Source organism: Lepisosteus platostomus, chromosome 8 (assembly GCF_059453375.1).
Source record: "Lepisosteus platostomus isolate fLepPlt1 chromosome 8, fLepPlt1.hap1, whole genome shotgun sequence".
Taxonomy (NCBI): Eukaryota; Metazoa; Chordata; class Actinopteri; order Semionotiformes; family Lepisosteidae; genus Lepisosteus; species Lepisosteus platostomus.
The window spans coordinates 27,413,491-27,426,186 of NC_142618.1; the positions used below are offsets into that span (position 1 = coordinate 27,413,491).

General features: G+C 34.2%; 1 protein-coding gene across 1 annotated transcript; it reads right to left on the reverse strand.

Annotated features, from left to right (window-relative positions):
* Positions 1 to 7,274: 7,274 nt before the first annotated feature.
* Positions 7,275 to 12,076, reverse strand: aqp1a.1 (aquaporin 1 (Colton blood group) a, tandem duplicate 1). The gene is made up of 4 exons (XM_088643027.1): positions 11,665 to 12,076; positions 9,865 to 10,026; positions 9,094 to 9,174; positions 7,275 to 8,391 (listed from the first exon to the last, which is right to left on the reverse strand). Exons 1-4 carry the CDS (start codon positions 12,025 to 12,027, stop codon positions 8,212 to 8,214), a joined length of 786 nt encoding a protein of 261 aa, XP_088499153.1. The 5' UTR covers positions 12,028 to 12,076; the 3' UTR covers positions 7,275 to 8,211.
* Positions 12,077 to 12,696: the final 620 nt, after the last annotated feature.

Below are 12,696 nucleotides of genomic sequence, written 5' to 3' on the forward strand. Positions count from 1 at the left end.
GACACCATAGGAATGGCCAGAATACATATGAAAACACTGCAAAACCACAGTAATCTCTTGCCCTAAACTTAGAAAGCATCTCTTGACAGAAGGCTAGCAATCATTGAGTCTCTTGATAGCTGACTACAACTGTAGTCAGCATGTCTGAACTTGTATGTAAAGAACAAAGTGATCTTCATCTACAAAATCAAAAATGTTGGTTTCAGTTCATAAACCCATTTACCCCATGGATTACAAATGGATCAAAAGTTTTGATCTACAGTACATGTACAGTATGTCTAGTTTAAGCTTGTCTTCAACAAGTTGAGCTCACGGTTTACTTTGATGATTGCACTATTCTTTTAGAAAATGATTCTATCGTTTTCAGCTGTGTTGGCATAAAGTCTCTCCAAGCGAGACCTGTTTTTCTGTAGCCTTGTAGTAATCTCATTGATTATGGACATGTTTTTAATGTCATTATAACGTCCAACAACTTATTTTCTGTAGACAAAGATCAGGTGTCCAGTATTGTAATGCAAGCAGAAAAAGTTTTGTAGTGTGATTGTAAGGATCGCACTTGAGTGTGTGCTGTTTCCAGATCCCACAACATCACGCTCTGCATACTTGTTCCTTCAGCCTCTCTGTCTCACAGCACCATCTCCAAGCTTAGCACCACCCTTAGAACCACCCTTCTCCTGTATAAAGATTTTTCCTGGTGCATTCAGTGGCCCTTTACAGTGATTATTTGAGGCATCTAAAGTGATGGACAAGAATGGTCCTGATGCACTTACTGTACATCTGGAATCATCTAACTTTTTAAATCACGCAAACAATTTTAAATGGAGGTAGAAACAAGCACATCTATGACAATTCCAGCTCATCTTGTACGACCACATACTGTAACATTTTCAAATCTGGAAACACGGTAGGGAGCAATTTTTTTCCACAATCTGGAGACCTGTAGGAATGGCTGAGCATATTCTGTGGTGGTAATGAATGTGCATTTTCAAAAATAAATTTTCCAAAATTATATTTTTACCTCATGACAAATCGGTCACTTAATATACCTTTCAGTTAAAAAGGTAGTCTACAAACTGCAGCTACAGTACAATGATTTTTGAATTTGCACCAGTATATATTTGACAAATTAAGTTTTCTGTATGCACAGATCACATTTGGCTTGTGGGATTAGTTGTTGTTATTCAATATAACTATGAGAAGGATAGGGGAATACTAGTAATCAACATTCAGTTATATAAAGGCGTATATAAGTCAATTTTTTGTGTTCACACTGATTTTAGATGCTGGAGATATGGCCAATCTTAATATGGTGGGACAAACTATCCAAATTTGGGACTGTCCTGTCAGCTTTTGGATGTCTGGTCACTCTAACAGATATCTGAGCATACAAGTAGTACTACAGTACAGAGCACAGTGATGTTACGTTGATGGTATTTGACATTTTACAAATGTATCAGCTAATAGGCCTGTGGAATTTAGACGGCTGGTTTAGTAAATATTACATTTTGATTATTTATTTAGAATATCTGAAAGAAAATTTAGTAAAACTCTTCATGTTTCTATGGGCATTTTTTTAATGATCTCATCCTGCAGTTTGAAAAATACCACAGTTTTTACACAGGAACAAGTCATGAGAAATAGGCCTACTTCATGTGATATAAATGAATCAAAAGAATGGTATGATTTCAGTAAATGTACTGTATGACTAATAATTTGAAAGGTCCAGTTGTTGGTTGATTCATTAAAAAATTATGCAAGATGGTGTGAAAACAGATAACTGAACACTTGTGTTGCTGAGTCACATAGTTGTCAGAGAGAAGTGAGCAAGACATTGACTCTTTGACATATTTGTGCTTATGAACAAACGTGAAAATGTCTCTTGAGTATAGTATTTTAAATGTATAAATCATTGAATCAATGCAGTAAAATATATCACATGATAATACATTTAAGTTATAAAGAAAAGTGTTTTTTTGAATTTTTTTTGCAAAAAGAAAATTTGTTTGCATAAACAAATAATGTTTATGCAATTTGCAATACTTCTGAAAATATATTGTGTGTATATCTTAAATCCATTCATTAGGCAGATTAACGTAACGTATTGTCACAGCTGGCTTAAAATGTCAAAGGAAAACCTTTTAGTAGATGAAAAGTAATGTAACATTTTGCCGTAGTTTTGAAAATTCTAGTACAAAAACTAGTAATATGTTCTTACGTTTTGAAGGAATGAAAGACAGGTATTTGTTATAAACTATATTTTTTCAATATTAAAATTACTAACTTATTTGAACATAAGTATTGGATACCTTACTACTTTAAAAAGAATTTCATTTTTTTGTTAACATTATGTGAAATGTTAAAATATCCAAACTCAAAAATTAGTTCAGTACATTTAGGAATAGGACAATGCATCTGTAACAACCTGGCAAACCCAAGCTCACAGCCCCCAGACAAAATGTCAACCAGCCATTTTGCGTGTAGCCTCAAACACCTCCCGATGCAGTGAGAATATGATCAGAAAGGCTCTCTGCACCACCTGCCCCCACTTAATGGGTTATTAACTCATCAGCACCGGATTCTTTAGCCCTGTCCTGTTCTTTTTCTGGTGCTCTGTAATTTGGGTTTTTTGCCAGGAGAAATTCCTGCATGATCTCTCCTGTCTGTGCTAACCAGTATTCCGCCTGAATCTGCCTCGTCTTTTGACATGCCTCTTTGCCTGGGCCTTTACCACAAGCCTCAATTACTCCCCTTCATTATTACAGCTGCTGACTGGGTTTACAGCACATCCTCTGCCCTGCCTGTCTGCTTGCTTTCACATGGACCTTGCAGTTGGATAACTCAGCCTGTCTCACAGCCACGACATTTCCCGGGTCAGGGCCATGTCGTAACAACATCTTTCAAATTAAAATAGTATAATGTGTGACATCTGATGTTTATTGAAATAATTAAAATATATACAAATAATGTTTATACTGTAGATATAACAGAGACAACATATATACATATGGCTGAAACATGATTTTCTTTGCTATACATTTTTACTAATACAATGGCTTGGTAATCCCAAAATTGAATGAAAATTTTGGATATCAGGCACCAGCAAGTAGGAAACCCTGTTTAAAGGAGGGTGCATTTTGTGTTTCTTATTTGCCAGCAGCCAAATCACCCAGCAGCTCACAACGGGCAACCCACTGAAGATAAGCAGGTGTGAGCCTGGTCAGTACCTGAATGAGAGACCTCCTGGGAAAAACTAAGGTTGCTGCTCGAAGTGGTGTTTGTGGAGCCAGCAGGGGACGCTCATCCTGCGGTCCTAATACCCCCATACAGGGGCCGTCCTTTGGATGAGATGTAAAAGCAAGGTCCTGACTCTCTGTGGTTATTTAAAATCCCAGGGTTTTTCTCAAAAAGAGTAGGGATGTAAACCAAAATTAACTCAAAATAACAACATTTCCCATTGGCCCTTACCAATCATGGCCTCCTAAAATCTCCATCTATGAATTGGCTTTGTTACTCTGTTCTCCTCCCCACTAATAGCTGATGTGTGGTGAGTGCATTGGCGCACTATGGCTGCCAGCGAATCATTCAGGTGGATGTTGCACATTGGTGGTCCCCATTGGAGGGGAGTCCCCATTACCTGTAAAGCGCTGTAAAGTCCCCATTACCTGTAAAGTGGAGTGTCCAGAAAAGCACTACATAAGTGTAAGCAATTAATAATAATAATAATAATAATAATAATAATAATAATAATAATAATAATAATAATCATAATCATAATAATAATAATAATAATAATTTAGCCATTAGGAACAGGTAAACGTTTATTCCATGCTGAAAAGAAAAGAGACACAACATTTAAACTGTGAAATCTTCTTCAGGTATGGCTGAAATACTGTGTCTTTTTCCTTTTCAGCATGGAATAAACCTTTACCTGTTGCTTTGCAGCCAAAACATGCTGATGCAACTACTGTACCTACTGTGCTTGAACGATTTTAGCCATTAGTTGAGAAAATGTTATTGGAAACAACGTTGTGGATTGTAATTAAAACATATTTGAATAACCACTTTATCCAATTCAGAGTTGTGAAGGAGCCAAAGCCTATACATACAGTATTTAAATATGTTGGTACTGTGATCCAAAATACTTTTCATTGTCTTTATTTTAATTTGTGTGAAAGAGCATAGTAAAAAAGTGCTGTATACAGTATAGTTTATTGGTTTTAGTATATGAAAAACAGAGAGTTATATATGCAATGCAGAACAATGCTTAGAACACTTTTGTCTATTTCCACAATACTATTTTAATATTCTTAGCTTACCTTAGCTGTAATATGACCTATTAGCTGGATACCTTTTTGGTAAGGCACTCTGTTTTTTTTTTTCACAACACATAACAGATATAAAAATGGAAATGATAGAGGTTACACATCTCACTAAACATTGTGGAAAATTAATGTTTATCTTAGAATGCTATCAGGCTCCTGCAATGATTTATTACAATCAATATGGTTCAGCTTCAGTATGGAAGAATCAGTCCTCACATTCATTAGGATCTGTCACATGTGGATGCATACCATCATGAAAAATTCACTGGATGTCAAATATGTCCCTTTCCCACCCTGACAGTGGTAATTACTTTTTAAATTGCCATTGCCCTTGAGCGTTATGTGCACATGTCATTATTTACTGTCTCCACCAGAAGAATATCCACACAGTGCCTTGGCAAGCAATGCCAGTAGACATGTTTGGACCAGGTTTGGCATAAGTATCCAAAAGCACTGATGCCTCCATAGAGCTGATAGAAGGCAATTTGTCTCTGAGACAAATGGTGTCACACTCTATAGATGTGTTGACTCAATACCAGTTCCATTAACAAACACATTCTACTACAGAAACAGGTGTCTTGTTTAATGTATGCCCGCTTCTTTTTAAAATTATGAATATGTGATTGATAATTTACAGTATAATAATTATTAAATGGTAATTAAATCATATAAGCTTCACATAATATTTTGCCCCCTATAAAAAATCTTTGAGCTTCCACACAAAGTACAAGAAAACCATCACACCCTTCTCTTATCAGTGGGGTAACTAAGTGACAAAGCAGCTAATGCCTTTTTTACTTTGACCACATTTTCTTTAAAAATATCATACATGTAATTCTCTGTAATGTACAAAGCTCAAAGCAACCCCCAGATGGTTGCATGTGAACATCTGTGAACAACCATTCCTTTATTTCACATCCATCCACTGAAACCATACATTTTTCTCCTTTGATGCATTTATATTGTCAGTAAATTAAAATACATTTACAAAAACAGTTGTGTTCTGTAGGATAATTCTACATGGAAATCGCCATATTTTTAACTTGCAGACTCCAGAAATACAGGTAATAGTCAATCGAATGTGTCAAAAGTGATTACTGACAGGATGACAAAAAAAGAATAGATTGTTACACCTCCAAGTGACAAAACTGCAGAGGAAATACTATCTTATGTTTTAACAATTATTTGTACAGTTGAAGGGGACATCAAAAAGAGAACACCTAAGACAGCTGCACTACATCCACAACACATACTTTAGTTTTAACCATTCTCATTCAAATGTGAAGTTCTAATATAGATCTAAGAATAAGAGCAATACGATGCCAGAGTAAGACAATTTTAGATGGCACCTTCATCATAGCTTTTATTTACGTGCTATCACTTTCAAAAGTTGTACCTCTATAACAGGGCAATCAAAATTGTTTTACAGCAACCATAAAAAGTATATTGACTTCAATACATAATATATAATATGTTATTCACAGTTTAAATGTTTTCAGAGCTAACATTGTGTTTTAAAAGTGCACTTGTATTGTTTTTATATGTGTTTTTTTTTAAAACATTTTGGCTTTTAAAATATAATTAAGAAAATTAAACAAAATATTTATCTATTTGTGCATCTATTTGCAAATCACAATTACAAGTTTACAAGATCCCGAAAGTGTTCTCAGTTTTCCATGTCTTCTTGTTATTAGCAAAGGGCCCTGAAATGTAAGCATGCAAAAAGACATCAAGCTGTTGAAGACCTGATGTTGTAAGAGTCCCTAGTTGTTATTGCTATCGTTAAATTTTGTGGCAAGCAACATCTTCTGATGGTAGCTGATGTTAAATTTAGAAATAAATTTATTTTTCAGAATGTTATTGTGCATAAACAAGAGTAATCTTGGGTATTTTTAAGATCTACCTGTAAACGTTTGTGAAGTAATAATGGTACAATATTTCACTTGTTTAAAAGCAACTTTTATTATCACAACTGAATAATTTTCGGAACAATTGTAATGTTTAACTGCAATCCCTTCTTGCACATGGATATCAGGATATGCTCTGGTTCCCTCATGGCCCTGAACTGGATAAAGCTGTTAGAAAATGGATAGGTGGATGTATTGTTTAATGTTTAGAAAATATTGCTAAAACAAATACATTTAAAATTATGAACAGGTGAGACTTCAATACAGAAAGGGTTATGGAAAGCTAGCAAACTCCCATGGTCCATTTTGTTGCTACAGAACTACAGTAGTAGCAAGGCTCTGTCTTCACTACTACAAATTTCTTCTTTTTTCTCTTTTGAGTGCGAATTAATGAAGAAACACCAGGTTCTGCACCAAACAAAAAAAAATCTGTTAATTACAATGGACTGTGATTTTTTGCTAATTTAAAAGGACACTACACATTAGACCTTTGCACTTTTACCACAAGCTAGGCCTGATTGTGCCAGTAATACATTTTTTTTAATGCAATGAGCATAAAAGACTTGTCTTTCTATTACAATGTTCTCTCTCAGTTTTTATTCAATGCTGACAGTTCAATGAAAGGTGATTTAACATGGTAATAGTTGATAAAGTAAGTACAAGATTATGATTTACTGTACTTTACTTCTTAATTGTTTATGAATGGATAATATCCTGTAGTGTCATTTTAGATTATAAAATGCAGTGAAGGGTACTATATAAAATATATGTATTAATATATCAAGATATTTTCTGCACTTTTAATCATCTCATGTGTGGTGTGATGATGGATTTATTAAGCTGAACCATAGATATTAATAACTCTGAATTGTACTTCATGAAACTAGTATAACTAATTTCATACTGAGCTGTTTGTTTAGTCTCTTATTATTTGAAATGTTTTGAAACTGTACATATTCTAAAAATCTGGATTTTAGAATATGTACACAGTACAGTAAGTATTAATCCTCACAAGATTAATAAAATGACACTTGTTCACAGTATGGAGTGTTTAAGTAACAAAATTTACTTTATTTTTAACCTACTATCCATTTCTACATTTCTGTGTACAGTATAACTGATCTTCAAAATGAATGCCGTATTGCAAAGTGATACCAAGCTCATTCATCCCATTCAGTCAATATAATTTTATTTAAATGTATTACGTTTAACAAACTAGAACTACAACAATTTTGAACAGCAAAACAAAACTAAACAGGAATGGCAAGGAATTAGAAAGAGCAATTGGACATCATTTTATTAAACAGATAAGATGCATCAGTTCAAACATTTAGACCATTTTAAATCACCCAAGCTATTTGAAACAGTGGTCAGTAAAAATATTTCTATGTAACATGATGTACTGTAAGCAACCTGCTCTTCAAGAACAGAATGAGTACATAGATTGTGCTTTTTGATTCTATCAAATTTGTATAATATCCTTGTAAATATCCTACACATACAGAGCTTGATTGTGTTACATATTCTGAAGGAACTTATTCTGACCAGTATGGAGACTATATGAAGGATACAACTGGACTATTTTTACCCTTAAAATATAGATCTAAATACAACTGAAATGCATTTGATCACAAAAGACAAATAAATCATAGTGCACTTTTAAAATATATATTTGAATGACATTACAATAACAGTATACAAAAAACATTTTTCATGAAAAAAAAATCGTTTGCATTGGTATAAAAACCAAAGAAAAACACTTGATCAGTGCTCAAAAACTCAAATTATCAATGCACATTTTTAAGTCTTTTCTACTATAATCATTGACTTGGTAAAGCATTGTATAGAATACTGCAGTCTTAATTTACACATATCTTTTAAAAAGAAGGAACTATTTTCCTAAATAAAATCTTGACAAAGGATCATTGTGTTTTACAGTAGGTATTCAAAGTTCTGTTGTAACACATAATGCACAAATGTCATCATTTAAGTGACATTTCTACTCTAGTATTCTCATCGGGTGCAGTGACATTGTATTCCCCATCCTGGCCATTCACCAGCACCCTCATGCGATCAGGCAGCTCATCAGATTTGGGAAACAGAAGAAAGTCATAGACAAGAGCAGCAGCCACACCTCCACACATGGGTCCAACCCAGTAGACCTGAGATGTAGAAGCAGATAACATTTATATCATTTTTTATTTTATTGTTTTTAAAGAGAAAAAAAAGTTCCTCCCCACGTTCCTTATCTCTTCACTCCAGTCACATCCTCCTCAGTGGTACTCTCCTCCATGTTTCTACCTGAAAACCTTTCATATACAGTCAAACAGCCACAATGTAATGCCTAGATAACAAGGCTTTCACAGTATCAGCAGCAACAGTTCAAGCCTCTACTATTTCCTCTGTTCCATAGAACCTACTGTAGCAGTCGAAAGTTCAATAAGCATTTACAACCACTTGAGAATTTTAATTTGACTGCGGTCACTACTTAAGAGAGCCTTAATTTCACAATGTCTGTCCTACACTGAAAACACAATGTTGTAAGTGTAACATTTTGATACATACTGTATAGCTTAGTTGGTCCTTGTTTACCAAGCTGCAGAAAAGCTAAAGCTGGGTTTGGGGGCTTGTTCAGAAAACAAGGTGTTCTTGAAAATACCGAGGTTGAAAACTCAATGGAAAGCATCAAGATCAATACCCACACATTCTGTGGGTAGACGCATATTTTAGTGTTGCTTTCTCTCCAACACATTTTCATGTTAACTTTTTTTTAAATCTTAAGTAAGGCAAATATGTCGAAGTCTGTAATGTAAGTGCTAATTTAAGGTTCCATTATTTGTTTTTAAATTTCACATTCCACCTACCCAGTGGTCTTTGAAGTTAGACGTAATCAGAGCAGGGCCAAAGGATCGAGCTGGGTTCATTCCACATCCAGTATAACTGATCTGGGGAGAAAACCACAGATTTGCATGGGATTGCAATGGAATTTTCTAATTATCCAAATGACAAATTAATACGTGATATTTTACCAGCTGTGCAGGAGAAAACACTCACTGACACAAAAATCAAGTAAAGTGGTTATTATAGGATCTTTTTTTTTTAATTAAGCCATGTTTTTTTTTTCCAGAAATGTTCAAATACTAGCAGAAACGTACCAAAGGTCACTTTCAGAATTGTTTTTTTTGCTTCAAAACTATTTTAAAAAAATCTCAAAGAAAAAGTGTTTCACAGAATTCTAGATCTAAAATAGCAAGCATTTACTGAGGAAAGTGGATGAAGTTTAAATTTATTCTGTAAATTCATCATTTGAGGCAGTACATTTGAAAAACATTACTGCTGGCAGCAGAGCAAATTTAGAAAGTGTTTGCAATTGCTCAGACTGCAACACTAAAAGGGTATTGTATCTAACTCTACCGGGGCTTTTAATTTCAATCCCTGCCTCTGACTCAATCCATTTTGCACCAACTGCTTACATACATTTGCATACTGTAGTATCAAGTCAGCTGTTAAATTCCATTGGAACTGGCTAGTCATCACCAGTGATTTTTTCCACTCTATGGTGTACATTATATTTCAGTCAATTTCTAAGTGACTTACAGAAGTGAATACTAAGAATTCATGTTTTAATGACGTACAGCAGCAAGGTGCCCAAAGGCCACAGAGAGACCAATGGCAAGTGGTGCTGAGCCAGTGACATCATGCCGTCTCTTATCTGTTGTTGCTATAACACACAGGACCAGTTGAAAGGTGACAAGAAGCTCTATTCCAACACCTTGACTGGAGGTTACATTGTTTAGCTGTAAAAGAAAGACAGATACACATTTTAAAGGTTGAGAAAAAAATAATGATTCTTGTCATCTCTGGATAAAAGATTGTTTACTTTTAAACTACCTGTGAACATTATATCAACAAATCACATATTATTAGGTATCATAAGAAGGTAACAAAGGTGACAAGGAAGAGAAGGCCATCTAGTCTATCTGGTTGCTGATAACTAATTGATCTGAGTATCTTATGCAGGTTTTTTTTAAAGATGTGTGGTTTCAACAACATACTGTAGCTGAGTTGCTTTCTCCACACTCCTGCATTTGTTTGAAGTATCTAAAGAAGAATATTAATCATACACTGATTACAGGATTTTTTTAAAGATGGAATAATACAAAGTATTGATACCCCACTACATGACACTGTTGGACAGTTTTATTTTAGAACTGATACAGTAATGGTCAATAAGTACAATAAGAGACTGAAAGTGCACTACTTACAATAAATCTAAGTCAGAATATTTCTGTTTCTCACTAGGGACTTTATGTAACTATACATTTTTTTATTTATCTCAGTACATCATTTTTTAAACTTAATTCTCCTCCCAAATTTTATTTTACTGGTAAAAGCAGTTATAAATGCTTCATTGAAAAAGAACTCTGATGTAAAATATGTAACTTCCTTGATGAACCTGTGAATCCAATGGTATTCTGGTTAGTAGCAGTTGAACTACTAAAATTTATTTTAATATTTTTCCATGTGTTAAGCTTCAATATCCACTTTATTTCAACAGTTGAGCTCAAGACAATTTAAAAAAGTCATGCAAAAACGTCCATTATTTACCTTCCATTAATTACAATTAGAGATAAACTCACGAAAGATCTGGGATATCAAATCTTTATGGGATATGTTATCCGAATATGCTGATGTGTCATACAGATTTAAATGAATTTAGTACTTTTTTGTGAGTGATGTAATTTAATTAAGAAACGCAAACTAGTGAACAGACCACTAGAGGTCATCATAAACTACTAAACCACTGCTCATAATCCTGATTGTTTTTGTTGGAATATGTACTATACGGTGTAAACATTTTTTATTCTTTAGCTAACAGCTTCTCAACTTTTTTATTATATCAGACTAAGGTCACCAAATCGTCCAGGTAAAATATTTAATCTGTCTCCTTGTTCTTTTATGTTATACATGTAATATTATTTGTATGTATTATTAAATCAGTTATTCTGTGTCATAGCAATGAACTATAAACAGTACATTTAGCAGATGTTTAGTATCTAATTTGAATTATAAATTAATTTGTAAAGAAGACCATGAGGCACATGCCACATGTTTCCAGTAAAATAGTATTCTGAACATAAATTATGTCACTGTGTGGTTTTACTTGTGCTGTCCTTCTCATTACCTTAATTCACATTCAGGTTCTATTTCTCTGTGCATAAAACACATGGATGAAATCAGGTGGTGTTATGATTATCCAATGCATTTGCACAAAACCCGCACTCAAACATCTGTGCACAAAATAGATAAAAGAGAATAAAATATGAATATTTACCTACTATGTCTAATTAAAGTATAGTGAATTAGCAACAGTTGCATACACTCTATAAAGAAAGTTTTAAAACTTTTTTCTAGAAGCAAGAAAAAACACTCACTGAATTCACTCCCAGTACATCAGTTCCATTCGGCCTGACTCCGTACACAATTCCACTTGCCATCGATGCCCCCAGTAGTTGTGCAATGATGTACATAACAGCCTTGAAGACACTGATCTGGCAACTTGCCAGCATGCCAAAAGTCACTGCAGGATTAAAGTGGGCTCCACTTATGTGGCCCAAACTTTGAGCTAAAGTGGCTATAGCTAACCCAAAGGCTAGTGACACTTTTACCTCTTGGTCAGGACTGGAAGCTTTAGGTTGCCCTACAGCAGCTGATATACTAAGAGAAATAAAGAGAGTAATGCCTATTAGTTCAGCCAGCACTCCCTTCCAAAATGCCTTGCTCTTGAATTCTCTCATCTTGACTGAGGCTTTGCTGGTCTGATGTGGTATCTACAGACACAGAGACATTCTCGAGAATTTATAGAGTTCAGTTCATAGTGGGAGGAGGGGGTGTTGCAAAGAAAATCAAAAGCATGCAGAATTAGTGAGAACTCAAGAGCTTTCACAGTTGTTCCACCTCTTTTTCATAGGAAGTCTTTATTCATCGAAATAGCTTTTTCTAGAAAATGTTTTATACAAGTTGTTGCTAAGACATATCATTGGTGGTAAATTCCTTAAAATTGTGTGTTGAATATCACAGAACATTAAATATTTAATATTGTTTCAATTTTATTGCAGTTAAAGCAGTAAATTGGTAAAAAGGGAAAATACAGCATAAGGTTTTGATATGTTGTAAGAAAGTTTCTCCTTCATTCTCTTTGATTGTCGTGGCAACTCCTGAACAATTGGGGAAGCAAAAGAACTGCAGTTGTTATTTTGTCTAATCATTTGCATCACAAAGTGAACCTTTTTTCTATGGAGAAAAATTTTGCTCAGAAGAGAAAAGTGAAATCTAAATACAAAACAAACAAGTTAAGGAGTTATTTAATGAGACTGCATCTGATCAGAGTTTTCTTGTTCTTATGTACTAATAATGGTCAAACAAATGGGGTTTTAAAATGATCACATAAGCAATATACAGTATTA

Excerpts from the sequence above, each read along its gene's own strand:
- aqp1a.1 (XM_088643027.1), bottom strand. The coding sequence starts at position 12,027 with ATGAGAGAATTCAAGAGCAAGGCATTTTGGAAGGGAGTGCTGGCTGAA. Across the intron at positions 10,027-11,664 it reads ATGTACTGGGAGTGAATTCA|CTAAACAATGTAACCTCCAG; the intron begins GTGAGTGTTTTT and ends TTTCTTTTACAG. Across the intron at positions 9,175-9,864 it reads CCTTTGGGCACCTTGCTGCT|ATCAGTTATACTGGATGTGG; the intron begins GTACGTCATTAA and ends TTTTCTCCCCAG.